Source organism: Nyctereutes procyonoides, unplaced genomic scaffold, assembly GCF_905146905.1.
Source record: "Nyctereutes procyonoides isolate TBG_1078 unplaced genomic scaffold, NYPRO_anot_genome, whole genome shotgun sequence".
Lineage (NCBI taxonomy): Eukaryota > Metazoa > Chordata > Mammalia > Carnivora > Canidae > Nyctereutes > Nyctereutes procyonoides.
This window is the reverse complement of record NW_026575044.1, coordinates 30100187-30128095: the sequence shown is the minus strand read 5'-3', so window position 1 is coordinate 30128095 and position 27909 is coordinate 30100187. Positions and strand designations below refer to the sequence as shown.

General features: G+C 37.7%; 1 protein-coding gene across 3 annotated transcripts in view; it reads right to left on the bottom strand.

The window, feature by feature from the left end:
- The window catches only part of GAREM1 (GRB2 associated regulator of MAPK1 subtype 1), a 207270-nt gene that overhangs the window by 154966 nt on the left and 24395 nt on the right, over positions 1-27909 (bottom strand). The window contains exon 1 of one of the 3 annotated variants that reach the window (XM_055323996.1): positions 12837-13256. The exons of the other annotated variants lie outside the window; for them this stretch is intronic. Coding sequence (XP_055179971.1) covers positions 12837-12885 — 49 coding nt within the window. The 5' untranslated portion in view covers positions 12886-13256. Of the gene's footprint in view, positions 1-12836; positions 13257-27909 lie in introns of those variants that run through there. 3 annotated transcript variants of the gene reach the window in all.

The following is a 27909-nucleotide window of genomic DNA, read 5'->3' as shown; positions in this document are numbered from 1 at the left end:
AGCAGTCTTCCCAGCTTTGACCTGACCTGAGTCAAAGGCAGACACTTAACTGACTGACCCAGGTGCCCTTAAACCCTAGCTTTTCTTTAAAGCATATTTAGGGGCACCTGGGTGGCTCAGGGGTTAAGCATCTGCTTTTAGCTCAGGGCATGCTGGGATCGAGTCCCACATCAGGCTCCTCACAGGGGACTATGTCTCTGCCTCTCTCTCTCTGTGGGTCTCATGAATAAATAAATAAAATCTTTTTAAAAAATGTATTTAAGTGAAAAGCCTAACTAGAAAAAAAACCCCACAAATTATACTATTTTACGTTTCAACATAGGTTAATGATTTCATAGATTATACCGGACTATAGATGTCTATTTGTAAGTAGAATGATGTTTGAATGTCCCATAGAAGTACGTTCATATGCTAAAATCTGTAATAAATTAAATTTGAGATAAATACTTAGCTTGTGACACTGAAATATAAATACAGGCACTCTAAAAAATTTTGACAGTTATTTTTCCCTTATGATATTAAATCTCACTGACCTTTATTATATTTGTCTATGCATGGATATGTAAACCTATAAACACAGTATAATTTCCACTGGGGATTCCATTTTTAGAGAAAAAAAAAACATAGCTACTGAAGATTATAAACTAAGATAAGATACTAGGATAAGATCAAAGTCAAATTTGAGAAAAGGAAATAATCGTGAATGTGTCCCATGTTACAAATCAGTATTGCATGAATTTGGTTAATATAAATCAAATTACCAGGGCCTGATACATTTCAGACCAACAAGTCAAAAAATTGGATTCTGAAATAGCATTGACTATATCAAGATATGGTATATATTTGGAACCAGATATCATCATTTTCTCTGAGCATACATAGTCATAGGTATTGAATAAAATTTTTAAAATAAAGTTTTAGGTATGGCTTTATACTCTTATCAAGTTACATATAAATAGAACTTGTAAACATCAGATGTTTTACCCATTTTCCTTTGTGAAACATCCTTATAACATTCCCTTAATTCAGCATGTTGTCAAATAGTACTTATTAAGCACTATTCTCAGTAAATAAAACAGAACAGTTCCTTGTTTTGTGTTGTAATTTGGCACCGACACCATCCACACAGGCCAGCCTTCCAGAGGGTATATCAGAACTGTTCTAAAGAAAGATCACAACAGTAAGGCCCAAGAAAAAGGCACTTAAAATTCTGTACCAGTCCCAAATTTAGTGTTTGTGATTGAGTCAAGTGTCAACCAAATGATCACAGCTCCTCCCTTCCACTATTTTTACCCCACAGGGTTGGCATATGTTAATTAGTTACAACTCATATATTCTACTATAAATGTGTTCAAGATTTTCTATTTCACTTTTAAACTCTATCAACTCAGCAGCTCCTACCTTTTAAAAAAAGAACCTTTCCCACATTTCGTGATAGAAAAACATAGCTACTTAACCAATTTATTATATGGTGACACAAAATTTTATTTGGAGACTTTTCCCATTAACAACTGTGAACATTTCCGTACGAAACGAATTTCCACTGTTAAATGGAATCATCTTCTGCTGGAGGTGATGGTGATTCCAAGTATACTGATTAACATTGAGGAGGAACATCTGCCTCTGTCGTCTGCTAATTGCTCAAGGGCTAAGAGTCTCCTTTAGTGGCTATAAGGATTCATTTTGTGTTCTATATTACCTTATGACTTGGAGAAGAAAAGGAGGAGGTTGGGGAAGAAAAAGAGAGAGACTAACATCCATGAAAGAACCAAGAAATACAAAAGAGTATCACACAAAGTGCTACTTTTAGGGTTGAGATTTTAAGTCAATAGATGTTCACTGAAGGCATGTAGCCGACCTCACAAGGACACAGCCAGCCAAAGATCCAGGGCTGTCTTGTCCAGTCAAATATGTGTGGAACTACAAGTGTGACCACAGATTTCATGCCTCACTCTACCCTTTGCAAGAAGTATTTCTTTTGGGGGCAGCCCAGGTGGCTCAGCGGTTTAGGGCCGCCTTCAGCCCAGGGCCTGACCCTGGAGACCAGGGATCAAGTCCCGCTTTGGGCTCCCTGCATGGAGCCTGCTTCTCCCTCTGCCTGTGTCTCTGCCTCTCCCTCTCTCTCTGTGTGTGTCTCTGATGAATAAATAAATAAGTAAAATCTTAAAAAAAAAAAGTATTTCTTTTGATGTAACCTGTCTCTGTGAACCATTTCCCTTCAGTTCTTAGTGAGAAAGGAAACAACTACTCAGCACCCTCCTCATGACAACCCTTCACATATCTGAAGACAGTTACTAAGTGGCCTCTTGAACTTCTCTTCAAACTAAAGATTCACAACTCCTTTACCCTTTCCTCATGGGCCTTATTTTTTAAATAATCTTTTGGTTCCTTCTACTGCTCTTCTCTGGACCCTTTCTAGCTTTCTTTCTTTAATCATAGAGTCCAAAAGAGAAAATTAAATATTCTACTGATGGCCTGGCCAGCAAGAGGCAAAGCAGGATTATTTTACTATTCTTAAAAATCATTTAAAAAGTATTCTTTTATTGATATTAAAATGTGAGTCCCAGGATCTAAGGTAAAATACACATGACAACAATTCTCACTTCAACCTATACTTCACTTTATTGCATGCAGCTTTGTTCTCTCATAGCTTCCTTTTTCTACTTCATGTGAGCTTGAATCTAAATGCATTACCACCATTTTTTTTATTTTAGAGAATTTATATTTTAATTCTTAGAACTTTCACAATTTAATCAACTCAATTGATTCCATATTACCCAAATAGCTACTCATCTTCGCCATATATTCCATCAGTTCTTTCCTAGGTCTGCATTATACTCAGTGCCCCAACTTCCCATGACAGCTTTAAGTTTTAGAAGAGCCATATACAACTGCCTGTGCAGCAACAAAGTAGATATCAAATAAAGTACGACAGGAGCTTTTCACTGGTAAAGTTACATTTTGCAAGAAACACATAATTTACTAAAAATTAACCACAATTACCATGTTGTGAACAATGATTATTTTCCAGGAACTGTGTTAAGTATTGTTTTTAAAGATCAGTAGCTCCATAAGCTCTTTTCTCCCAATGTGTAGATGAGAAAACTACCTCGAATAAGTGAAACAATTAGCCCAGGGTCACCCTGTTCATAAATGAGACAGCTGGAGAGAGAACCAATAGTTCCTACTTTCCATAATTAGATGTAGAAATCAAAAGCTCAGTCCTCAATTGGTGACAATGGTGATATATGCAAGGTGGCTGTAGTCTGGGTAGAATATCACTACCACCAGAAGAATAAACAGAAAAGCTGATAGAAGCAAGATACTTACCACCCACAACCACACATGAAAATTTCTACTCCAGAGGACTGTATTATTATACTCCGTCATGTTGCAAAAATTAAAGTCAGGCATGTGGAGGTAAGTGATACTCTGGATTTAAATTAAGCATCTAACTTTACAGAAAAACTGGCATTAAACTCAGACAACTAAAATGACTCACAAATATTTCCAATTTTCCTTCCAACCATAAAAAATGTGACCCTTCAAAAATGCCACATCATTTACTGATACATTAAAGCTATATTTTCTAAACTTGAAAGTTAAATTTCTTAGGTACTAAAAAAAAAAAAAAAATTCCAACACAGCAGCATAAGGAGAAGAAAAGGAGTCCAGTACATTTTAAGTGTATTATAGAGTTCTAAAAATAGTGATGGATTCTGTAAGAGAAAAGGGAAATCATCCCTTTAAAACATATACCACTTGGAGCGCCTGGATGGAGCACTCAGTTGAGTGATCAACTCTTGGTTTTGGCTCAGGTCATGATCTCAGGGTGGTGGGATCAAGCCCTGCATCCAGCTCTGTGCTCAACGCGGAGTCTGGTTAGGATTCTCTCTCCCTTTCCCTCTACCCCTAAGCCCCTATGTGTGTGTTTTCTCTCTCTCTCTCAAGTAAATAAATAAATCTTTAAAAATAAAATTAAAAATACATAATACCATTAGAAATGCACTGACCTTTGAGATATGGAGCAGTCACCAGGAAGAAAACCGTTAGACAGTATGACAGCTTGTGAATGAAAATGGCTGAAAACTTATTATATTTGCAAGTTTGATAAATTTTGTGACATTCCTAAAGGCCACACACCATTAGAGGCTTTAATTATAATAAGCTGGCAAATTTAAACATGGTTTTGTAAGAGATCACGTTGGGGGGTTGTCTAGTTTAACCCTCGACCTATAATGTCACTCTTCCTACACATAGGAAGAAGCCCAGATGGCAACATTTGGACTCCATGCTCAACTTCTCAGATTCAGCTAATTGGCTTAAGGGTGGACACATCACCCAAGATAAGCCAATTAGACCATTTCCATCCTTTCAGTTAAGTCCTTTGCTCCATTCTTACCCTTGGATCCCATGAGGCTCTTGTATTCTCTTCTGATCAAGCAACTTGAATTTGTTTTTATCCTTTACAAAGCCCTGGCAAAAGTTTCCATTTTCAAAAGCATTTATATAATGACTTTTGTCTCTTTTTGTACTGCCCGCTCCCATGAATAAAAGAACTCTCAAAAAAAAATGAAGACTGCAATGATCATTTCCTTTTATTAGTGGGGAAAAATAGGACAAGTTTGGGGATCTCGAATCCAGTGTCCATATTACCATTTACAATCTCCATGAAAGAATAAATGGAAATGCCCCAGTTCAAATTTGTATTCACCATTAAGCTTTATGTACATCAGTAACAACTGAGTTAATTAAAACTATATATCATTCTATACTAGCTATTAGAAATTTATTCCTTTTAGACCTCCCCAGTGATATCTTAAATCCTTTAGTGACTTTGACTCCAATGATCTGCCACCTAGGGCTATTTCTATCATGAGAATCATCACATAAATAATCAACTTCAGCATTCTGGATAATAATGTTCGCCTCCCAGAATCACTGTTATAAGCACTCAATAACCAAGCCTAAGTCTTTCTTCATAACAAAACAAATCCTTTTCATCAAAAGTAGCTGTAGTCACCTCCAAAGGAGAGGCTGCTGGTCATTCTGAATTCCGGGACTGCCATGTTATGTTTGAACCTCACAACACAGTACTGTCAATTCTAAAAGTAAATTCAAGCTGTAAAGATAGGAGTTGAGAGAAGCCAGAGAGGGCTTCAGCTTGCCAGCCTTGTTTCCGGCCGGGGTTCTTGATAACATTTTAATCTATGCTGATAAAGGACACATTACATCTTTAATGAAAAGCACTGATCCAACCAGAGGTCAACTTTTATGCTATATGAACAGCCTTTCCAGTTCATCCTTTCCCGGTGCATGGGAAGAAGGGCATTCTTTAATGTTTATTTCCGTTGGCCTGGGAGATCATATAAAAAAGCAAGATAAAAAAAAACATAAATATTTGGCCACTTACTGAAAACAAGGATTGGTTAACATATTAAAAAAAAAAAAAAAAAAAAGACCCAGACTCATGCTTTGTCATGGATAATACAGTAACATCAAACTGAGGAACAGGATATCCCAAGAATTTCATTTCAGACACCATGTCACAGTCTATCTTCATTTGAACTCTGAAACACAATGGATGCCATATGAATTTTTTAAAAGCCTGGTCCTCTTCTGTTGGAAGAAACATTCTAGGTCATACGTCATAGCACAATCACCAATCAAGTCCTAGAATACCTTTTATGTATCAGTGCTACAGTACTGCCATGAGAATGGACAACAGTTGCTGCTGAGGAAGGTCAAAAGTCAGAGGAGGGGGATCCCTGGGTGGCGCAGCGGTTTTGGCGCCTGCCTTTGGCCCAGGGCGCGATCCTGGAGACCCAGGATCGAATCCCACATCGGGCTCCCGGTGCATGAAGCCTGCTTCTCCCTCTGCCTATGTCTCTGCGCCTCTCTCTCTCTCTCTGTGACTATCATAAATAAATAAAAATAAAAAATAAAAAAAGTCAGAGGAGGGTAGTAACGGAAGAAACAAGTAACACAGAGGTCCAACTTTACAGGAATCACACCCAGGAATCAGACCAAAGAGTCATGTTGGAGTGTGCTTATGTTTCTGGGTGGCTTAAAAATGGGAAATCCAACCTTTAAAATGTTGTCTTACCAAATGAATCTGACTATATTACAAATGAATGGTGTATGTAAATACACTGCAAGGAAACAAGGAGAGGTAGTGTTTTTGACTTGCTAATGTTAAATTAAAAAAGATCTATACACAAGTATTGTACTCTAACTGCAAAATTTGTTTCTCATAGGAATGTGGATTTAGAAACTCCTCTTTTCTCTCTACACACACACACACAGAGGTTGAACAAGAAAGCAAATATATTGACTGCCTAGTTGGGACTCTCAGAAGAACCACAGCCTTCCTAGATTCTTTCAAGATTCCAGATAAGATAAAGTAAGAAATGCCATTCTGTCTCTCCACTGAATGCAATTACAAACCTTGGACAGAATGCACACAGCAGGATTCTGAGGACTTTGAAAAATAAGTGATCAATAGGCAGATTAGAGAAGGGGACAAGAATGTGGCATAATGAAACATCAGAGGCTTCAAGCAGACAGTCATAGTGGCAGTGGTGGCAAGAGCTGGGCAGGTCCCTGAAACTCTGAGGGTTATCCTCTCTGACCAAATTAGTGGTGGTCCCAAGAGGATGGGCTAATCATTTTACTTTTTCCTTACTCCACCCTCTCGCAACATGGCCCTGGACACAGACACAACCCTGAGAAGTGCAGGGCAGACAGGAAAAATTAGAGCTTATACTTTTTGGCTAGAGGACTGGGAAAAGTACATCAAGGAGCCAGAACATGGCAGTGGCATGACAGGGAAGGGAGCTCAAGAGAACAATTCCATAAAGTCGTTAAAGAACTTGTGGGCTCACCTCCAAGCTGCACATGATCTGAACTTCAGCAAACTACCAACGCCTTGAGAAATGAACTACAAACTGGCTAAGGGGTGGGGCATAAGAAGTCAGGTCCAATTATCACAGTAAAGGCAGTGAAAACTGAACTAACTTTGGAATCACAGCCATAAAAGCATGTTGAAACCTGTAACCTGAACCTAACCTGTTGAATGCCTGCTACCACAGAGCAAAACAAAAATCAATTTTCTGCTTAAAATTTAAACAAGACCCAGAGTTTCATAACAGAACATTCAACATGTCCAGATTAAAACCAAAATTACTTGGTATAAAAACAATTAAAAAAAATCAACTTGCAAGGGAGAAGACACTGACCTAAACATTGGAATTATAAGATAAAGACTTTAAATCAGCTGTTAAAACTATAGTTTAAAAAATAACAGTGAACACTCATGAAATAAATAGATAAAAAGTCTCTGCCCCTCCCCTAAAAATATATTAAAAAGGAGCAAATGGAAACATTGGAACTGAAAAACATAGTTAACTAAAAATATTAACTGATAGATTCTATAGCAGAATGGAGACAACAGAGGAAAAGATCCAGTGAATTTGTAGATAAATCAGTAGAAATTAACCAACAGAAAAGGAAAAAAAAGTTTGTTCAAAAGAAAAACAACACGTTGTACATACCAAAGTATCTAATAATTTGTGCCATCAGAGTCTCAGAAAGAGAAGAGAAAGAGCATGATGCTGAAAAAATGTCCAAATAATGGCTAACAACTTTTAAAAAAAACTTGTAGATATAAATTTACAGATTCCGAAATTTCAGCAAATATTGCACAGAATAAGCTCAAGGAAATCCATGCCCTAACACAAACTGCTGAACACTACAGACAAAGACAGAAATCCTGAAAGCAGAACAATTATGACACACTACCTAAAAAAAAATGGCTGAAATACTTGCTGATTTTTTGTCAGAAATCACGGAGACCAGAAAAAAGTAAAGCAACATTTTTCAAGTCCTGAAAGAAAAGAATTTTTAGAATTCATCCTGTGAATTCTAAATCCAGTGAAAAAAATGTTGATAAATAAAGATAAAATAAAGACACTCTCAGAGAAGGAAAAACTAAGAGAAAATTCATTGCCAGCAGATTTACTCTACAAAATCTGGTAAAAGAAGTTCTTCGAACAGAGGGAAATAGTACCAGAAGGAAACCTGCAACACCAGGAATGAAGAACAAAAGTAAAAAAGTAAATATCTAGGTAATTATAAGATACTATTGTTCTCCTCATAATTTCTATAAAATGTTAAATAAGCAAAAATTATAACAATGTTTTGAAATTTTTAGTATATATGGGCTGCTACTATAGTAATGATTATAAAGGTAATTAAAAAGCAGAGTAAGATAGGGGTGACTGGGTAGCTCAGTCGATTAAGCATCTGACTCTTGATTTTGGCTCAGGTCATGATCTCAGGATCTGAGATCCAGACCCTTGTTGGGCTCCACACGGAGCATGGAGCCTGCTTAAGATTCTCTCTCTCCCTTCCCATGCACACACATGCTCTTTCTCTCTCTCATTCTCTCCCTCAAAAAAAAACTAAACTAAACAAAAACTAGAGTGAAATAAACCCAAAGCAACCAGAAGGAAGGAACTAAGAACAGAAATTTTTAAAATGTTAAAAAGAGGAAGGAAATGACAGCAGAAATCAATGGAATTACAAACAGAAAAATGAGAAGGAAAGGGGAAATCAATCAAACCTAAACCTAGTTCTCTTAAAAGATCAATAAAATTGATAAATCTCTAGCCAGACTGACTAGAGAAGAGAGAGATAAAATTTATTGGTATCAGAAGGCGGGGATAGCAGTAAGATCCAGCAGGCATGAAAAGGAAAAAGTAACACTTAAGAACAATTATACAGGGCAGCCCCAGGGGCGCAGCGGTTTAGCACCGCCTGCAGCCCAGGGCGTGATCCTGGAGACCCTGGATCGAGTCCCAGGTCAGGCTCTCCATGGAGCCTGCTTCTCCCTCTGCCTGTGTCTTTGCCCTCCCCCCACCCCTCTGCATCTCTATGAATAAATAAATAAAATCTTAAAAAAAAAAAAAAGAACAATTATACACATGTAAATTCAACAATTTAGATGAAATGGATGAATTTCTCAAAAATCACAAACTATCAAAACTCACTAGAGGAAAAACCTGATTAGTCTTCTATTAAAGAAAGTAAATTTGTATTTATAAAAACTTTCAAAAAAATAAATCCCAAAGCCTGGATAGTTTCATTAGCATATTCTATCAAACATTTAACGAAGACACAACACCAATTCTATAATCCCTCTGAGGTAACATAAGAGAAGGCATATTTCCTAACTTATTCTATGGAGCCAGAATTACCATGATGAAGATGGTACAGGACCAGATGAAGATAGTACAGGAAAAGAGAATTACACCAATATCCTTTATCAACCTACAAGTAATAATCCTCAATAAAATATTAACATTAATAAAAATAGAATTCTAATGAGTTTATGCTGGGAATTCATGGCTAGATTAATATTGAAGTCAACTAATATAATTCAGCACATGAAGAGACTGTAAAAAACACAACCCACACAGGATCATTTCAATTGATACAGAAAAAGCATTTTAAAAAGTTCAACACTGGGATCCCTGGGTGGCGCAGCGGTTTGGCGCCTGCCTTTGGCCCAGGGCGCGATCCTGGAGACCCGGGATCAAATCCCATGTCGGGCTCCCGGTGCATGGAGCCTGCTTCTCCCTCTGCCTATGTCTATGCCTCTCTCTCTCTCTCTCACTGTGTGCCTATCATAAATAAATAAAATAAATTTTAAAAAAAAAGTTCAACACTCATTCACGATAAAAACTTTCAACAAACTAACCAGATAAAGGGCATCTAATAAGAAAATCCAGAGCTAATATCATACATCATGGTAAAACAAGGAGTGTTTTCCCTTTAAGATCCACTGAGAGCAAGGAGAGGACATTCATTCTCCCCCCTTCTATTCAACATAATACTGGAAATCCTAGCCACTGCAATTATGGGGGAAAAAAAAAGAAATAAAAAAGCATACATATTGGAAAGGAAGAAATAAAACTGTTCCTATTTGCAGAGAACATGAATATCTACACATATAAAGAATCCACAAAAGCTCTTTGAATAAGAAAGTTTGAAGAATATTAACTCACAAAAGTCAATCACATTTCTGTATTGTAGCAATAGATATATTGGAAACAGAAATTTTAAATATAATATCACTTACAATAGCTCCCCCCCCAAAAAAACACATATTAATCCAAGTTACGTATTAATCTAATAAAACATGTACAAAATATCTACGCTGAAAACTACAAAACTTTTGAAGGAAATAAAAAGATGTAAATAAATGGAGGAACATAGCAGGATCCATGGATTGGGATTCATTATAGTTAAAAATATGAATTCTCCTCAAAATGTTTTAAATTTAATCATAGACACAAAGTCCCGGCAAGAGTTTGTTTGTTTGTTTGTTTGTTTGGGTTTTGTTTTGTTCTTGGTAAATACAGACAAGCTGATTCTAATATTTATAGGGAAAGGCAAGTGAACTAAAACAGACAAAACAGTTTTGAGTAAAAAAAAAACACTGAAATTCATACTGCCTGATAAAAGACTTACTATAATACCAAATCCTTATCAGGATTTTGGTATTGGTGAAAGGACAGACACAAAGATTACTAGAACAGAACAGAAAAACCAAAAATAGATCCAAACAGATGCAGTCAATTGGGGTTTTTTTCTATTTTTTTATTTAAATTCAATTAATTAACAAGCAATGTATTACTGGTTTCAGAGGTAGAGGTCAGTGATTCATCAGTCTTATATAACACCCAGTGCTCATTACATCATGTGCTCTCCTTAATGCGCATCACCCATCCCCCCACACCACCCCGCTCCAGCGACCCTCAGTCTTAAATTCCACATATGAGTGAGATCATATGATAACGGTTTTTCTCTGACTTATTTCACTTCGTGTAATATCCTCTTGTTACATCTATGTCATTGCAAATGGCAAGATTTCTTTTTTTTATGATGGCTGAGTAATATTTCACTGTATATATACACCATATCTTCTTTATCCACTCATCTGTCGATGGACATCTGAGCTCTTTCCATAGTTTGGCTATTGTGGATATGGATAAGAGCTAATTTCTGATTGTTAGAAAAAGAAATCACGAATAGGAAATAGTAGGGATACCTGGGTGGCTCAGCAGGTGAACGTCTGCCTTCAGCTCAGGCCATGATCCCATGGTCCCAGGATTGAGTTCCACATCTGGCTCCCCACAGAGAGCCTGCTTCTCTCTCTGCCTATGTCTCTGCCTCTCTCTGTGTCTCTCTCATGAATAAATAAACAAAATCTTTAAAAAAGAAAAAAGAAGTCACAAATAAGCAAAGAAGGTTAAAATGAAACTTGTGTTAGCTATCAATTGGAGGTTATACATATGGACCCACCAGGTCATATACAGAAAGATACGGAAACATGTAGATATGCATGTGTGCACATATTTGTTAGTTTACATACACATACTTCCTAACTCAAATCTACTGAGAGGCAGTGACACTTCCAATAGCAATAAATATACCTTCATTAAAAGGAACTAAGGCTGGAGCAGAGAAAATAGAAAGAGAAAGTGAGCCTGGAACTTCTTGTAGAATCAGAAAGTAAGAAAGTGATTTAAAATGTAAAAGAAAAAAAAATGGAAGCATATTGAAGGTACAGAAGCCAACATGAGAACTCCTAATGGCCAAAGCTGGAACAATGTGAGCAACAAAGTAAATAGCAGTAATATTGGGTTGTAACACAAAGGATAAAATAAATATCCCTAAAAAAATAAATAAAATCACGGAGTCCATGCCAATATAAATTAATTATAATATATAAATGAATAAATATGAGAGAAGACAAATCTTGCTTACAGAAGAATTCCAATTCATAAATGTAGATGTGATGAGGGAAATAAGAAACTACCATTAAATCATCACTATAACATTGCTCCAGGCTAGATCCACAGATCTAAAATGAGTGAGCAATGTGCAGAAAAGGGAACCCTCTTGCACTATTGATGAGAATGTAAATTGGTGCAACCACTGTGGAAAACAATAGGAAGATTCCTCAAAATATTAAAAATAAAAATGTCCTATAACCCAGTAATTCCAATAATGGATATTTACCCAAACCAAATGAAAACAGCAATTCAAAAGATATATGTACCCCTATGTTCATAGCAGCATTATTTATACAATAGCCATGATATGGAAGAAACCCAAGTATCCATCAACAGATAAACTGATAAAGTGTGGGGCAGGGATCCCTGGATGGCTCAGCGGTTTAGCGCCTGCCTTCAGCCTAGAGCGTGATCTTGGAGACCCAGGATCGAGCCCCACGTCGGGCTCGCTGCATGGAGCCTGCTTCTCCCTCTGCCTGTGTCTCTGCCTCTCTCTCTGTCTCGCTCATAAATGAATAAATAAAACCTTAAAAAAAAAAGAAAGTGTGATATGTACATATGTATATATGTATATATAAATACACACACGCGCGCGCACATACATATACACTGTGGACTATTACTCAACCATTAAAACAGAATGAAAGGTTTCCATTTGCAAAAGCATGGATGGACCTAAAGGGTATTATGCTAAATGAAATGTCAGACAGAAAAAGATTGCACTTAGATATGACAGATGGTAACTAACTAACCACAGTGAGCACTGAGTAATACACAGAACTGTTGAATCACTATGTTGTATGCCTGTAACAATATAACAATGTATGTGAACTATATACTTCAACTAAAAAATATGAGTGGGCAAAAAGAGAAGATACATGTACAGTCTCAAAGTGTCTCCCCCTAAAGATTTTTTCATTACCCAGGGAATAATAGTAAATTTACAATGGAGAATTCTGGGGGAGACCACCTTACCCAAGTGATCAAGGTCAGCATCACTTGTAATAAGTTGTATTGACATCATTGAGCTCAGAAGAGAACACCAGCTCTGGGGTACACACAATCTCAATCTAATCAAGAGAAAACATGAGACAAACCCAAATTGAGGAGCATGTTACAAAATAAATGACCAGTCGTCTTTAAAAATGTTGAGATCAAGAAAAACAAGCAGAGACCAAGAAACTGTCACAAATTAAAGAAGCCTAAGAGGCCAGAACAACTGAACATAATATGGGATCCTAGATTAAATCTTGGAATAGACAAAGAACAAAGGTGGGGGGGAAAACGGGTGAAATTCAAATGAAGCCTATAGTTTAATTAATAGTATCAGACCAATGTTAATTTGGCAGTTTTGATCACTGTACTATGATTATCAGGGGAAGAAGGATTAGGGGTATCTGAAAACCTGCTATACAATTTTTGTAATTTTTGTGAGTCTAAAATCCTTTCAAAATACAAAGTTAAAAAGGAAAGCAAATGTTTTCTAATTTTTATTATTACACTGGCTGTCTGAATACTGGATCGTTTTTGTCTGTGGAAACATTATCCTTGGTGGTCAGGTTTACAGGATATCCCACAAAGTCTATTGAGCCAATAATGGAATTTTTTTTAATATACTAGGAGAAATCAATGTAGTTATAATGCTAGTAATGGAAGGTAATAGTGACGCAGAATGAAAAGCTGTTTAACATGTTGCTACATGAAGAAAAGCAGGACATTTAAGGAGACTGATGTTGTCATAGATGTAAAATTTCGTGAAATCGCCCAAGAGTTAATGTGTCCAACTTCACAGTGACATTTGGAAGGGGACAAAGGATAAGGGTGAGGAGTGCTCACGCCTGAATTCCAAGAGGGTGCCAAGCACAGTTTTAGATGTTTTCATGCATGATCTTAGCTCATCTTTCCTATTACCTTGTGAGGGAGGGATTGTAAGCCTTGTTTCACACATTTAAAAAAAAAAAAAAAGTTGCAGAGGTCTCATGGCTAATTAATAGGAAGACCAAATTTCAGTCCCAGGTCTGACTCATTTCAATGCCTCTTTCTTTGTAGGGACTGCATCGAATGAAAACTGAGAGTTAAGTCTCCTTAGATAAAGGGCACATCTTCAGGGGTTGAGAAGGAAAGGCGCCAAAGGGACTGAGGATCATAAGAGAATCAGTAAGATAGAACTAGGTAAGTGTTAAAAGATAAAAGAAAGGTGCTGGTAGAAGAGGTTTTAGATTAGTGTTATGTACACAAAAGCTGCAGGGTTGGGGGGATGGGAAGGGATGTTACAGATGCAGGAGGGAAAAAGCCTGCAGAAGAGCTGTTCTCCAGAGAACCTCTGAAGGTCAAGGAAGTAAAGCAACACAGAACAGAGAGCTGCAACAGCGCTACACTCTTGCAATTCCTATTGCCCTGCTTGACTATTCATTTAGGATGTGTGCTTGTGTATGTGTGCATGTGTGTGTAACTTTCAATGTTTTAAATCACAATTGGAAGAGGACATATATTTATTTACATCTTTCTAACCTCACACTACAAATTAACAGCTGGAACACAAATTCTGGGTAAAGGTTTATGAAGTTAAAACAAGGTCTCTCTTTTTAAACCAAATATTGATGTCATTTCTTATCTAACTAACTAGCCCCAATGAAGCAACTAAAGTCAGATGTCATTTCTGTAACTTCAAACAGCTTCATTATTAGGACTGTTTAAATGCATCACCTTACTCACTCCAAGGGTTTCCTTTGAATTTTATTTTTAAATTAAAGCAAAGCAGGAAGGTAACAGTTTAAGAAAAACCCATTGTTCTGACTAGATATTTTCAGGTTTAAAATTGATAAATTTTAAAGTGTGAGGGTTATTATTATTCTGAGTATATAACTAGGGTACTGAAAGGGCAGACATTTTGCAGACAGAGAAACAGTTTCAAATCAGAGCTCTCTCAAAGACAAGCTGTGGGCCCTTCAGCAAAACCTCTTCTGAGCCAACAGCAGAGAAAACCTACTTTCGAGGTTATCATGGAATTAACTGGGAAATACCATGTCTCTCTCTCTCTCTCTCCACCCTGCATCTGCATGCAGCAAACCTTTAATTCATGAGTTGAAAGAAAGTAACCGTATCACAGGGTTCTTCATTTCACACATGGGCTTTAAACCATTATAATGATATGTAATCATTCAAATGACAAAAGTGACAGCTGGGCAACAAACAAATCCAACCGACCAAAGCAATCTGTTCTGGTTAAAATAGCACCAGACAGAGCCCGGAGACATGGGCTTTAGCTATGTTTCGACTGTTGCTCAGCTGGTGACCTCAAGGCGAGTACGCAACCTCTTGCACTTGCCTCCTCTGGTTGCCTCTTCCATTATATGAAGAGGACCGGGTGGGACTGTCCTGGTGCTTCCTTCTAGCACCAGGGTCCTGAGAGCCTACCAAGCTATACTGCACTGGGGGGCTTGCAAGAGAGCTGAGTGAGAAAAACCATAAAGCGATAAAAAGTGACAGACAAAGGAGCTCTATAAGGAAGGGAGGAGAAGGAAGCAACTTGCCAGTCTGTAAGTATTCCTCAGGTTATCCCAAGCAGTTTGGATCTAAAAATGAACAATCGGAGATGCTGATGGAAACAGACTTTCCAGTGGTTATGAGCCAAAGAAAGAGTGAGTGTCAGGGATGATGAATGTCAAGGATGATGATCACACATTGAAAAAGGCTACCATGCAGAATGTTCCTGAAGAGTCGAGGCCATCCCACCTTTGTGAGGACACAGGGACATATTTACCTACAGACAGACCTCACACTAGGAGGGGGTGTTTTGCATACGAATATGGAAAAAAGAATGATACTTTAGTTGCTGTATCTGTTTCCATCTTAAAAATTCAATACAAATAAATCAAACAGATGTCAGAAAGAACGTTTCAGTTTTAAATTTGGAAATGCACTTTTATTCAGTTCCCGTGCTCTTCACATTCTTAAACTAGGCAAACTGAGCTTACTTTTATGCAGTGTTTATTACTGCCATGTCTCATCCAAAAACTGGATTGGTGTCTTTAAAATAGTAAACTGGGGGCGCCTGGGTGGCGCAGTCAGTTGAGTGTCCGACTCCTGGTTTCAGCTCAGGTCATGATCTCAGGGTCATGAGACACAGCCCAGCGCTGAGCTCCAAGCTCAGTATGTAGTCAGCTTCAGATTCTCTCCCTCTGCTTCTGCCCCTCCCACTCGTTCTCTCTCTTTCTCTAAATTAAATAAATCTTTAAAAAACAAATAAAATATAATAGGAAACTAAGGTCCAATAGATCAAAACAACCACAATCCAGCATTCTTAAAGCCTAGAATAAAAACACTTTATTGACCAGACTACTGCTCCTACCAAAAATGTACAGACCCCTCCCATCCCCCATTTCTATATTCTTTCTTTCTTACTTGGAAAGGAATGAACTTCAGCTGCCATTTCTACTCTCAGGAAAAAATAAGGGAGAAGGCCTATAATATACAACTAAATAAATAAGAGACAAAAATAAACACGCTTTATCTGGCAGAGAGAGTCTGTTTGCTCTGGTATAAACCTAGGCTCACAGGCAAGCCAGCAGTCTCGAGATGGCCACCAGCTCTTTGAATTTAAGGCCTCCATCTGTGAACTTCCCAGCCACAGGTCTGGCTAAGCCCTCACTTGTTCCTCACATAGGCCCCCTGCCTGGCTCCCTGATGATGGCGAGTGCTCCATACTGTGGCCCTATCAGCCATCAGCCATCTAGGCAGCTGAACAGCTTCACAGGCTCCTGGGGAGCTGTGTACATCACACCAACCTGGCCCTCAGCTGAGAAAGAGGGTCAGAAACCATAAAAGCACCCCATTCTTTACTGATCCTGGAACAAGAGTGTCAAACAAAAGGTGTCAGATCATCATCCTGATAAACGACACTGGAACATGACAACAGGGAACTGACTCTGGGGGATTTTTAAGTTTATAATGGAACTTAATTTTTATCTTTGGGCAATTACCGAAGTGCTGAATCTCAGTTCTCCTGCCTGTAAAATGAAAAACCTAAGATCACCACCTTCCAAGGTTGCTTTCAAGATCTACATGGCTACCAATAAGAATTCTAAAGTAACTGGCACTGAGAGTTAAGCTTCTCAAAATAACTCATCTGGAGGTTTGTTGTACCCCCAGCTGGAGCTTCATGGTAGGAGGATGGAAAGAGAAGGAGCAAGGCTCCCACTTTTGTCCCCCACCCTCCGTGTGCCCATGGGTAAGAGTGGCTCATTACAGTAGGGATTCTTGAAGGGGTGGGGACGGTGAAGATATATTGTTTAGAAAAGGCCCTCAGCTGACCCCCAGTCCTATCCTTACCCCTGCTTTAGACAAAGGTAGGATATCTAAGAATGACAGAGTTTTAGCAACTCAATAGAATAAGCATGAGTATTTACAATACTCAAGAGAGTAAGCTATAGGCTGCAGAGGATCCTCCCATAGCTCTCTGGAGTAAACAGCAGTATTTCTTCCTGAGAGACAACAAAACAGGCTTTGAGAGATTGCCAGGCATTGAAAGTCAGGTCTAGAGAATTCTAAAGCCCACTAGCTTTGCACCATAGCAACAACTCCTATTACTGAACATGAGGAGGTGCGGAGAAGTGAAAGTTAAGTTCGTCTCCCAAAAGAACACAAAAGAAGAAAATAGAATGATATGAAATAAGAGCCTCAGTTCTGCTCTAGGCTTATGTCCGATAAACGTGGAATTGGCTCCCAGATCAAGAAGCCAAGGTAGGAAAAACTGGCTGAAAGGAGAAATCCATGACCATGCAGGTAAATTTACTTCTGATGAGGTAATGCTTCAGGTTCCTCCTGAAGAAGACTCTGTAGATTTACAAACCTGTTGGTTGGCCTTCATCCTGGGTCATTTCTGGACCAAAAGATATTGAAGAAGCAGTTGCAATGCTTTGGTTGCAAAGTCACAGAATGACAAAAACAAAACAAAACTTTAATAAGTGGATTTTGCACATCTGCTCCATTCTCCTCTCTGTTGGCTGGCCTCAGTTTATAACTGGTTCCCTACTTCCTGATGGTATCATTTATTTATTTGTTCACCAATTTATTTAACACAAATAGCACTTAGCAACATATAAAGTGATGTTCTAAAGACACTACAGAAATCAACTTCTTAAATAAAAAAAAAAAAACTCTGAGGTGGAAACTATCATCCTTATGGGTTTTTAGATGAAAAAAAATGGGGCACAGAGAAGTTAAGTAACTTCATTAAGGACCCACTGCTTCAGCTTGGCTATAATGGGCTTCTCGCACCTCTCTACATCACGATATTTTAGTTTCAGATCCCAGTTCAAATTCCCAGCCAGCATGCTTAATACTTGCCTTTAATACTTAACATTTATACTTACTTAATACTTAGTACGTTGCCTTTATTCTTGTAATCATCACAAATAATTAAATTAGCACAAGTACATTAATGAGCCCCATTAAAGGTGATGAAGTCATGAAATCTGAGCTTTTGATTTTGCACCTTCCTCTAATATTGTACTGCATTTTGATTTTACAATGAATCTCCACAGCTGGGTTACATCTCACAGTCACTGCTGGCCAGCTAGTGGCTGTGATACATCTTTTCCTGTGCATACCTATTAGAACTTGCAGTTTGGAAGAAAAGCCCGGAGATAATGGTAGAGGATTCCTAAGAAATGCTATCTCAATCCTCAACAATGCTCTTGCTGGCACAGAGGGCCACGTCACATGGAACAACATGGACATCTATGGTTAAGTGGAAAAATAATGCAGAAGAGTTCAAGCTAAAAGGTAAAGAAGACTTAGAAACACCTTAATTTATTTCAATGTATTTTCTTGTTTTTATGGCCCAAAAGTTTTCATCTACATGTAAGTTAATGTAGTTAAAGAGCTAATTATTTAACAAGTATAAAATAGAATTTTTAGGGGATAAGAAGCACTGCTGGGAGTTTATTGGGGATCTGTTTTCTTTCTTTCTTAGCTATATATATAATAACAGTTACTCTTACAACTGATGCTTTTATAAGATTGAAGAAAATAAAGAACTAATCATAACTAGCAGGAGTCTTAAAGTTGTAAGGAACATCAGGATGCCAGCTCCTATACTTTAAGAGGGAAAAGGATCCTCTGAGGAAGCCCGGAGGTGCAGATACAAGTTCTCAGATGATATGAGTCAATATATAGAAAGCAGTATCTATTATAAGTAGGAATACTGAAAAATTTTTTCCAGAGTTCACCAAAGAATTTGGGCTCTGGCAGCCCAACTGCATGGACAACCTTCCTTCTCCATTCTCCTCTGGAAGACAGGGATGGCAGTACTTTGGTGCTGTTGCTATGAGGATCAAATACACCTCCCAAGGAAAGCCCACCACTTGATACAGATTAAACACTCAAACAATGTTAGCTCCTCCTACTAGCCACCAATCAAGAAAATACAGCATTCCAAAAATGAATAAATAAATAAATACATAAATAAATACATAAATAAATACATAAATAAATACATAAATAAATAAAAATGTAAGGAACAGATAAGGAAAGCTACTACCTGTTACACCCAAGCACATGACTTTGACTTTTTCTGTGATCATGTTCTCTACTTAACCACTACTTACCCAGATGCAAGCAACTCTTAGAGCTTTCCCTTATATCCAGAAACAAAAGCAGCCCCCACTGCAGTTTAATTTCTCTGTTTCTGTAATCACATCCAGATCTGAAAGGGTTCTTCTTCGGACACAAGCCAACCCACATGACAAATCTTTCCATGCACAGCCCACCCTCTCAACCCCATACAGAAAGAAAAGTGCTCTTAAAGTCATCTGGAGAGACAATGTGACAATATTTTTGCTTGCATTCCAAAATACAGCAAACTTCCTGTCCCTGCTGCAGCCACCAAGTTCCTTAGAAAGGTCACTGTAATAGCTCTGGAAGCAATTCACAACAAGCCCCAGAGCACAACCCCGCAGAGCTGAACACTGCTTCCACCCATTCTCTAGGCAGGTGCGAACTGCAAGAGATCCCTCTGAAGTGGCTCCAGCATTCTGCAAATAGTAAACTAAATTACTGAACTGCTACTGAAAATCATTACTGATCACTGAAAAATAAAAATCAGTATTGCAAATCTGTTGTTCTATGTCATACTGCTAAGTAAGCCATTTTATGGTTTTGTACAGTATGGTTACCCTTTATATCACAAGTATGATAGTAGCAGATCACTTTCAATTTTTATATTCATGGCCATAAAGTATGAGACTAAGCTATGTATAACACACAATTTTTTAACAACTTGAAAAGCTATGTATATCAAAATAATAAGAATACAAACCAATTAATGTGAATTCCCTGCAAAAATTCCATCTCAGCTTTTTATTCAGTGTGTGACATTTCAGGGAAGCTGAAGCTCTTTGAAATATAAAGTACATTTTAAGAGATAGTGACACCCTGAAATTTAAAACATGTTCTTTACAAAAAGAGCAGTGCCACTGAATGCTGAACTAAGCCTATTAAAGAACTTAAAAAAAAATCCTAGTTTAATGAAAAATAAAAATAATGGATGACTTTATAAGAAAATGTTGTAGCATGTTATTTGAGGAGCAGAATGGACAGTGAAGTTTCCCAAACACAACTTGGGGATGGATGTAAATTTTCCGCACTTAGAGCATATGGGATATGGCAGTTTCCAAGTCACCTGCATGTCTTAAGCTTTTGGCCTCTACTCAGTAGCTTTGTCCATTGTGCAGATAAGAGGCTGATGGGAAGAGAGATGCTTTCATTAAAAGATCCCAAACAAATGTTCTCAGAAAATGAAGATATTGTTCTAGAACAGAGACCAACTGTTCAGGTTAACAGAGCGAGAGTCTTCAGTACTACACTGTCTTGTATTTGCTACTGTAAAAGAGAACATGTGTATTCTTCAGCTCACAATAGCATTAGGCTAAAAAAAAATGGAAATGAATGACTGTATGCCAGTGATCTGATTCCCCCAAATAACCAACGTAAGACACAGAAGAGTAGAAAATGGAGTTTTTCTTAAAATATTTCCTGTAATTTTATGTGGACTAAAACACCAGAAATATTTTAAAGATAAAACAGTTGGAAAACACAAGTAAACCATCATTTAAAAGTAATCCATACAAAAATCCACTCAATATGGAAAGACCCAAACAGAAGTTAAAACTATAAAACTCTTAGAAGAACACAAAGAAGTAATCATTGAGACTCTGGAGTAAGCAATAGTTGTTTTACATGCAACACCAAAAGTGTAAGTGACAAAATAAAAAACAGATTAACTAGAAATCATCAAAACTTAAAACTTTTGTGTTTCAAAGGACAGCATCAAGAAACTGAAAAGATAACTCACAAAATGGGAGAAAATATTTTTTCTGATAAAACATATCTGAAAGGATATATATATGTATATATCTCCACCATACACCAGGAAATTTCACAATTCAACAACAAAAAAAGGCAAATATAACCCAATTAAAAATGGGCAAATAAAAACATTTCTCCAAAAAATATACACGAATGGCCAACAAGCACATGAAAAACTGCTCAACATCATTAGTGATGAGGGAAATGCAAATCGAAACACCAATGAGATATCACTTCACACTCTAGGCTATGGCTATAAACAAAAAGCCAGACAATAAGAATGAGCAGATATTTGAACCTTCATATATTATTGGTGGGGATGTAAAATGGTACAGACATTTGGGGGAAGAGTCTGGTAATTCCTTAAATGATTAAACACAAAATTACCACATGACCAAAAAATTCCAGTCCTGGGCATGTCTCTAAGAGAAATGAAAACATGAACACAAAAAGTTGTACACAAGTGTTCATATCAGCAGTATTTATAAGAGCCAAAAATAGAAACAACACAAATGTCTATCGCTTGATGGATGTATATATGCAATGAGATAGATCCACACAGTGGATGGTTATTTAGGCACGAAAAGGAACAAAGTATTAACACATGCTCCAGGGCAGCCCACATGGCTTAGCAGTTTAGCGCCGCCTTCAGCCCAAGGTATGATCCTGGAGACTCGGAATTGAGTCCCACATTGGGCTCCCTGTGTGCAGCCTACTTCTCCCTCTGCCTGTATCTCTGCCTCTCTCTCTCTCATAAATAAATAAAATCTTTTAAAAAAATGATAACACATGCTCCAACATGAATATGAAAGAAACCAGTCACAAAAAACCACATACTGTATGACTCCATTAACACAAAAAGTCTAGAACAGCTAGACTTGGTGTCTGAATGGACAAATCCATTCAGACACAAAGAAGACAGGTCGTTCCCAGGGGCTGGGGAGAGGAAGATGAGAAGTGACTGCTAATGGGCACAAGTTTCTTCAGGTAGCAATAAAAATGTTCTGGAATTAGTGGTAATGTTAAAACTCCATGAGTCTACTAAAAACCACTGAATTGTACATTTTTTTTGAATTGTACATTTTAAAGGAGTTTTATGGTTTGTGAATTATTCTTCAATAAAGCTATTAGTAATTTTCTTTTTTAAATCATCCACTCTGTGCAAATAGCATGGGGTTAGAGGTAGGGGATCTCAAGTCCTGTTCCATTTGTTTCCTCAGGCTTGATACATGCTAGTGGGTCTTCGAGCCTTAGTTTCTGGATGTGTCAAAAGCTTGACCTGTGCTCTAGGATAGAAAGCCCTCCCCAGCTTCAATGAGGTGATTCTTTGATCACGTCAGATCTCAAAACACAGCAGCAATCCTGCTGCCTATTTGGGAGTCACTAGAGATTTCACATTCTATCCTAATTAAGGTACGGTCATCACATGAGGCATAACTGTCAAGAGAATTAATGCTTCCAAAAATGAAAAAGATCAAAAAGGAAATGGTAAAACCTGCTGAACCAAGACACCCCTGGAAAGCCCACCCCTCCAGTGCCAAATAATACCCCAGTTCTTTCCAACCTGCCCTGATAAATTAACTCAAGGGAAGGGAAAAAATTCTCTATATTCCTTTCCCTAGACGGACTGGTTCAAAAAAATCTATACTGTATATGTCCTTATGGCACAAGCATTTAAAAGAGTATAACTTTCAAAGATTAACATAAGGCCACATCCAAGTAAAAGGTGTTCAAGAGACAGAGGAACACAGACCAGCCATCTTCAGATGGCTAAATCCTATCTGTTTTTCAAGACTCAGCACAATGAACAATCCCCCTGGCAGCATACCCTGACCCTCCTTCCCAATTCCCGCCTTTATGCCATCCCAGAACACCATGGATGGGAGCAAGCAACATCTTGGAAGACATCTCCACCTGGACATCCCACCAGTAATTCAGGCTTAGCATATCCAACCCCTGACCTCATCATCTGGTCTCTCCAATACCTACCCCATGGTCATTTTCTTTTTTTAGTACAATTAGTATATGTTATTCTGCCAAAAGGAATACTCAAGCCTGTTTTCTTATTTTTCATTTGGGAGAATGGCATCACCATCTATACAGACTAATGGATGCAAGTAAAAAATCTACACACATTAGTAAAAAGAATGCATTAGAGAATTTTTTGAAAAGATATATAGCTTTCATTTAGGATCGTACACACGAAAAGGCCAAGAACTATTACAGATTTTCCTGAGCATCTTTCAGGAACCAAAGAGAGTATGTTAAAATACAGCATACCTATTACTTACATGTAAAACAGTTATTCAGAAATACTTAACAGCTGTCTGCTCCTCAAATGGAGTTACAGTTGGTCCTGGAACAACACAGGGGGTTAAGGGCACTGACCCCCCCATAGCAGAAAATTTGCATATAACTTCTGACTCCCCAAAAACTTAACTACTAATAGCTGAAAACATAGTCAATTAACACATATTTTCTATGTTATATGTCTTACTGTATCCTAACAATAAAGTAAGCTATAGAAATATTACTAGAAACTCTTAAGGAAGAGAAAATACATTTATGGTACTGTATTGTATTTGTACAAAAAACAAAAACAAAACCCACATGTAAGTGGACCCAAGCAGTTCAAACCTGTGTGTTCCAGGGCAAATAGTCTATCTTCCCCTAGTGCACCACTCACATTGTTACTTGAAAAACAAGAAAGAAAAGAAAAAAGAATGTAGAAATAAAAAGTTCTGTCAAAATTACTGCATATGGTAATATTTGGAATTCATGAATCAATAATTTCTTGCTCTTTCAATATAAACCAGAAATCTTCTGACGACATGTGACTAAGTCAAGATGAATGGCTGAAGCTAGACTCCTAGTTAAAATCACTGAAGTTCTATGTGTAAATATAATTCAGTTTATTTCATAGGATTTAATGCAGTCATCTTACTATAGCATAACAAATGACTTCCACCTCCTCGACATGTTTAAAATCTCTATAGTATATCCCAAACATTTAATTAGCATATAAAATAATCCCAGAATCAAATCATTTAGATTGAACTAGATTCATTTTTCTAGCAAAAAATAAGTTAAGACCATAGTCGCATGACAGAAATTACTCTCACAAATTATCATTTCAATAGCAAAACCATGTTATCCCAGGAAACATACTGTTGAAGTAGAATATATGGTACTCATCAAAAGAACTGCTCTAAGTTTTAAATGACGCTTTGTCACAGGATAGCACAGCCTTCAAATTAATTCTGTAACAGACAGGGATACTGAAACAATAATACACAGAGCTGTGCAGTAGAAATTTCTAATGACATAAATACAGAATGATTCCTTTCGAAATACCAGATGATCACTTAAACAAAGCAAGTGATTACCCAAATATTCTCTCCATTTCTCAGACAGTGACTTCCCCACAGGATGTATGTATAACATATACATGTAAAATAAAATCCATCACCTTTATTATAGAATCCGTGGTTATCTACTGTAACAAAAGTTTTATCTTTAGAAACCAAAAGAATCATGCTCTTCATTTTCGCTTCATTTCATATACTCATCACACATTACAAGACTAAGAAGGAGGTTGTCTATCACTTCACCTATGAACTGTTTGTCCCTATAATGTGCTGTCCAAACAAGACACTTAGAACAGTAAAAGCAACATTATCAAGAGTTATGCTGGGGGAGGGGGGTGCAGGGATGGCACCTGGGTGGCTCAGTTGGTTGGGCGTCTGCCTTTGGCTAAGGTCATGATTCCAGGGTCCTAGGATCAAGCCCCAATGTCAGGCTCCCTGCTCAGCAAGGAGTCTGCTTCTCCCTGTCCTTCTGCCCACCCCCCATTCATTATCTCTCTTTCTCTCTCTCTCTCTCATCTCTCTCTCTCTTTCTGTCTCTCTCTCTCTCTCCCTGAAATAAATGAATAAAATATTTTTTTTAAATGCTTGGGCAGGAGAAACAAATGGGGACTACCCCCAGACAACCAAGATCGTCCATACAAGGAAACCAATTCAGAAAAGTTCTTTAATTTCCCAAATTTACACACAGGACCCAGAAGGAGTTGGGGTTGAAACCCACATCTGACTGGGGTCCAAAACTATAACCATTTCCAAAACAGATCAAAACAAAAACCAGGAGGAAGTCAACTCATGTAGTACCAGCGCTTGTGTTTCATTCATTGCTGTAATTGTGCATTCATCAATATGACTTAAACAGGCTTCCTGAGTTATTATTGTTTCTACTAACACTTGCTCAAATCCTCCTTGCAATTCCTATAATTACGCTGTCGGTCTACGTGAGACTTAAATTTTCAAGACACTAGGAGGAAGAAACAACACAAAGTGCAAAATGAGAAAAGAAAAAATCTAACGTTGGTGAATGTTACCAAGCACAGTCTTCCAACAATTACAGGGCAGCAGTATCTTATTAAGGGACGTTTACTATATACATCATCCCAGGACACTCAACTGCCGTAAGACATCAATGGCTCTAATTGTCCTGTATACACAGAAAACACTAAGTACATGCAACTTTGCTGCTTTTACAATTATATAGGCTGTTCCAACCACAAGCATGAACAAACAGCACTCACAACTGCTTCACACAGATTAACAGTATCTGTTACCATCTAATTTACATTCAGTAGGAAGCTGTGAGTGGGATTCTGATAATTCATTTACATTTGCTGCACAAATTATTCCTCCATGTTTTAAGCCAAAGAACCCCTGAGTATGTACTACCAATTTTAAGACATTTTTTTTTTCTGGTTGGAATCTGGCAACATAGAGCTCTAATAAGAAATAGGTTAATTTAGGTATATCAAAACATTCACCTAATTCTCTATTTTCAAATTTTAGTTTTGCATTAAGTTTAATTAAACTTAAGTTTAATTTAAGTTTAATTAAACAAAAATTCTGATCATATAAATTTCTAAGTCACAGTCCTACTGATATTATGACATACCCTCCTCTCTATGTTATAAAAAATCTTTTCTTGGCTTTATAGAAAAGTAAACCTTCTAGAACATTTTTGAGATTTTATTAATTTGAAAGACAGCAAGTGAGAGAGCATGCACAAGCTGGGGAGGTGGGGGGGAGGAGATCGGCAGGCAGAGGGAGAGGGACGGACAGAGTCCCTGCTGAGCCAGAAGCCACCTAGCCTTGGCTGGATCCCAGGACCCAGAGATCACAGCCTGAGCCACAGCCAGACCCTTAACCAACTGAGCCAGATGCCCCCAAAAGGAAACTTTTTAAAAAAGGAAATATACACACATTAATGCAACTCTTCCTTTTTTATCTATCAGTGTAGTGGTGAAATTGTTCTACAGGAATCAATAAATGCTTTAATTACTTCTCAGGATTGGCAAAGGATTCAGTTCCCTTTCTTAAGTCTTCCAAATCTACTGGACTAGCTGAAAAAAAAAAAAGATACAAGGCTAGCACTAAAAGATAAAGTATTAAATTTTAAATTTCTTACAGAAGAGGACTTATGTTCATGCCTCCCATCTGCTTTACACATCGCAGGCATGTTCCCAAGACTGCAATCTGTATTTCTAGACAGTTCTTAGTGATGTTAATGAAAAGAGGTACTATGGATAATCCAGGAAACCATATAATTTAGAATTTATGTTGCTGAATATGCGTAATGGACCGAAGTGATTCTGCTTCCCTGATTCTATGCTATGTAGTGTCATACTAAATAATTTCGTTTGTATTGACAAAGTATATACTCTGAGAGGGCACTGGAGAACCTGGTCTAGGATAAAAATTCTGCCATTTCACAAACAGGTCAGGATACAACCAATAAAGAATTGTATAGTGTGTTGCTAAAGGTGTTTATTTTGGGATCTCTTCCTGCCTGCCCTATTTTCAAAGAGTTATCTACCATTTAGTAAATCCACTGTTAAATGTGTACAAGAAACTGGTCAATGCCCACATCGGTTTCTCCAAATGTACAGACATCTACCTTCAACTATGTAAATGAGTAATACTAATATCAAAGAAAACTGAGTAAGAGCAGATGGCTTAGGACTAAGGTTGGCAAATTTTTTTTTTCTGTCAATTGCCAGGGAGTAAAAACTTTTAGCCTTTGTGAGCTATACAATCTGTGTCATAACCACTCAACTCTACTGTTGACATGCAGAAGCAATCACAGACAATATATGATGACAGGGGTGTGGCTGTCTTCTAGTAAAACCTCATTACTTAAACAGGCAGTGGGCCAGATCCGGCTGTCCCTTAGGTAAACTCACTGGTATTTGGTGGGGGGAAGGGGAGGGTGGATGGGGACTCAAGTAGAGCAAAATCAGATTTGCGTAGTTTGTGCGCATGGTGCATGTTTCCATCTGTGAGATGCCTTGCCAACTACTTCCCACTCCGGGCACTAGCCCCCCCCTGCCACCCCGATAAAACCCCATCCTGAAAGCTATCTAGTAAACTGAAGTTTTGTTTTTTTTTTAAACTGAAGGTTTTGAGATAAAATAATAAAATACTATGATGGGATATGGCTCTCCATTCCTTTTTTTTTTAAAGATTTTATTCATTTATTCATGAGAGACACACAAAGAGAGAGAGAGAGAGAGAGAGAGAGAGAGAGGCAGAAACACAGGCAGAGGGAGAAGCAGGCTCCATGCAGGGAGCCTGACGTGGGACTCGATCCCGGGTCTCCAGAA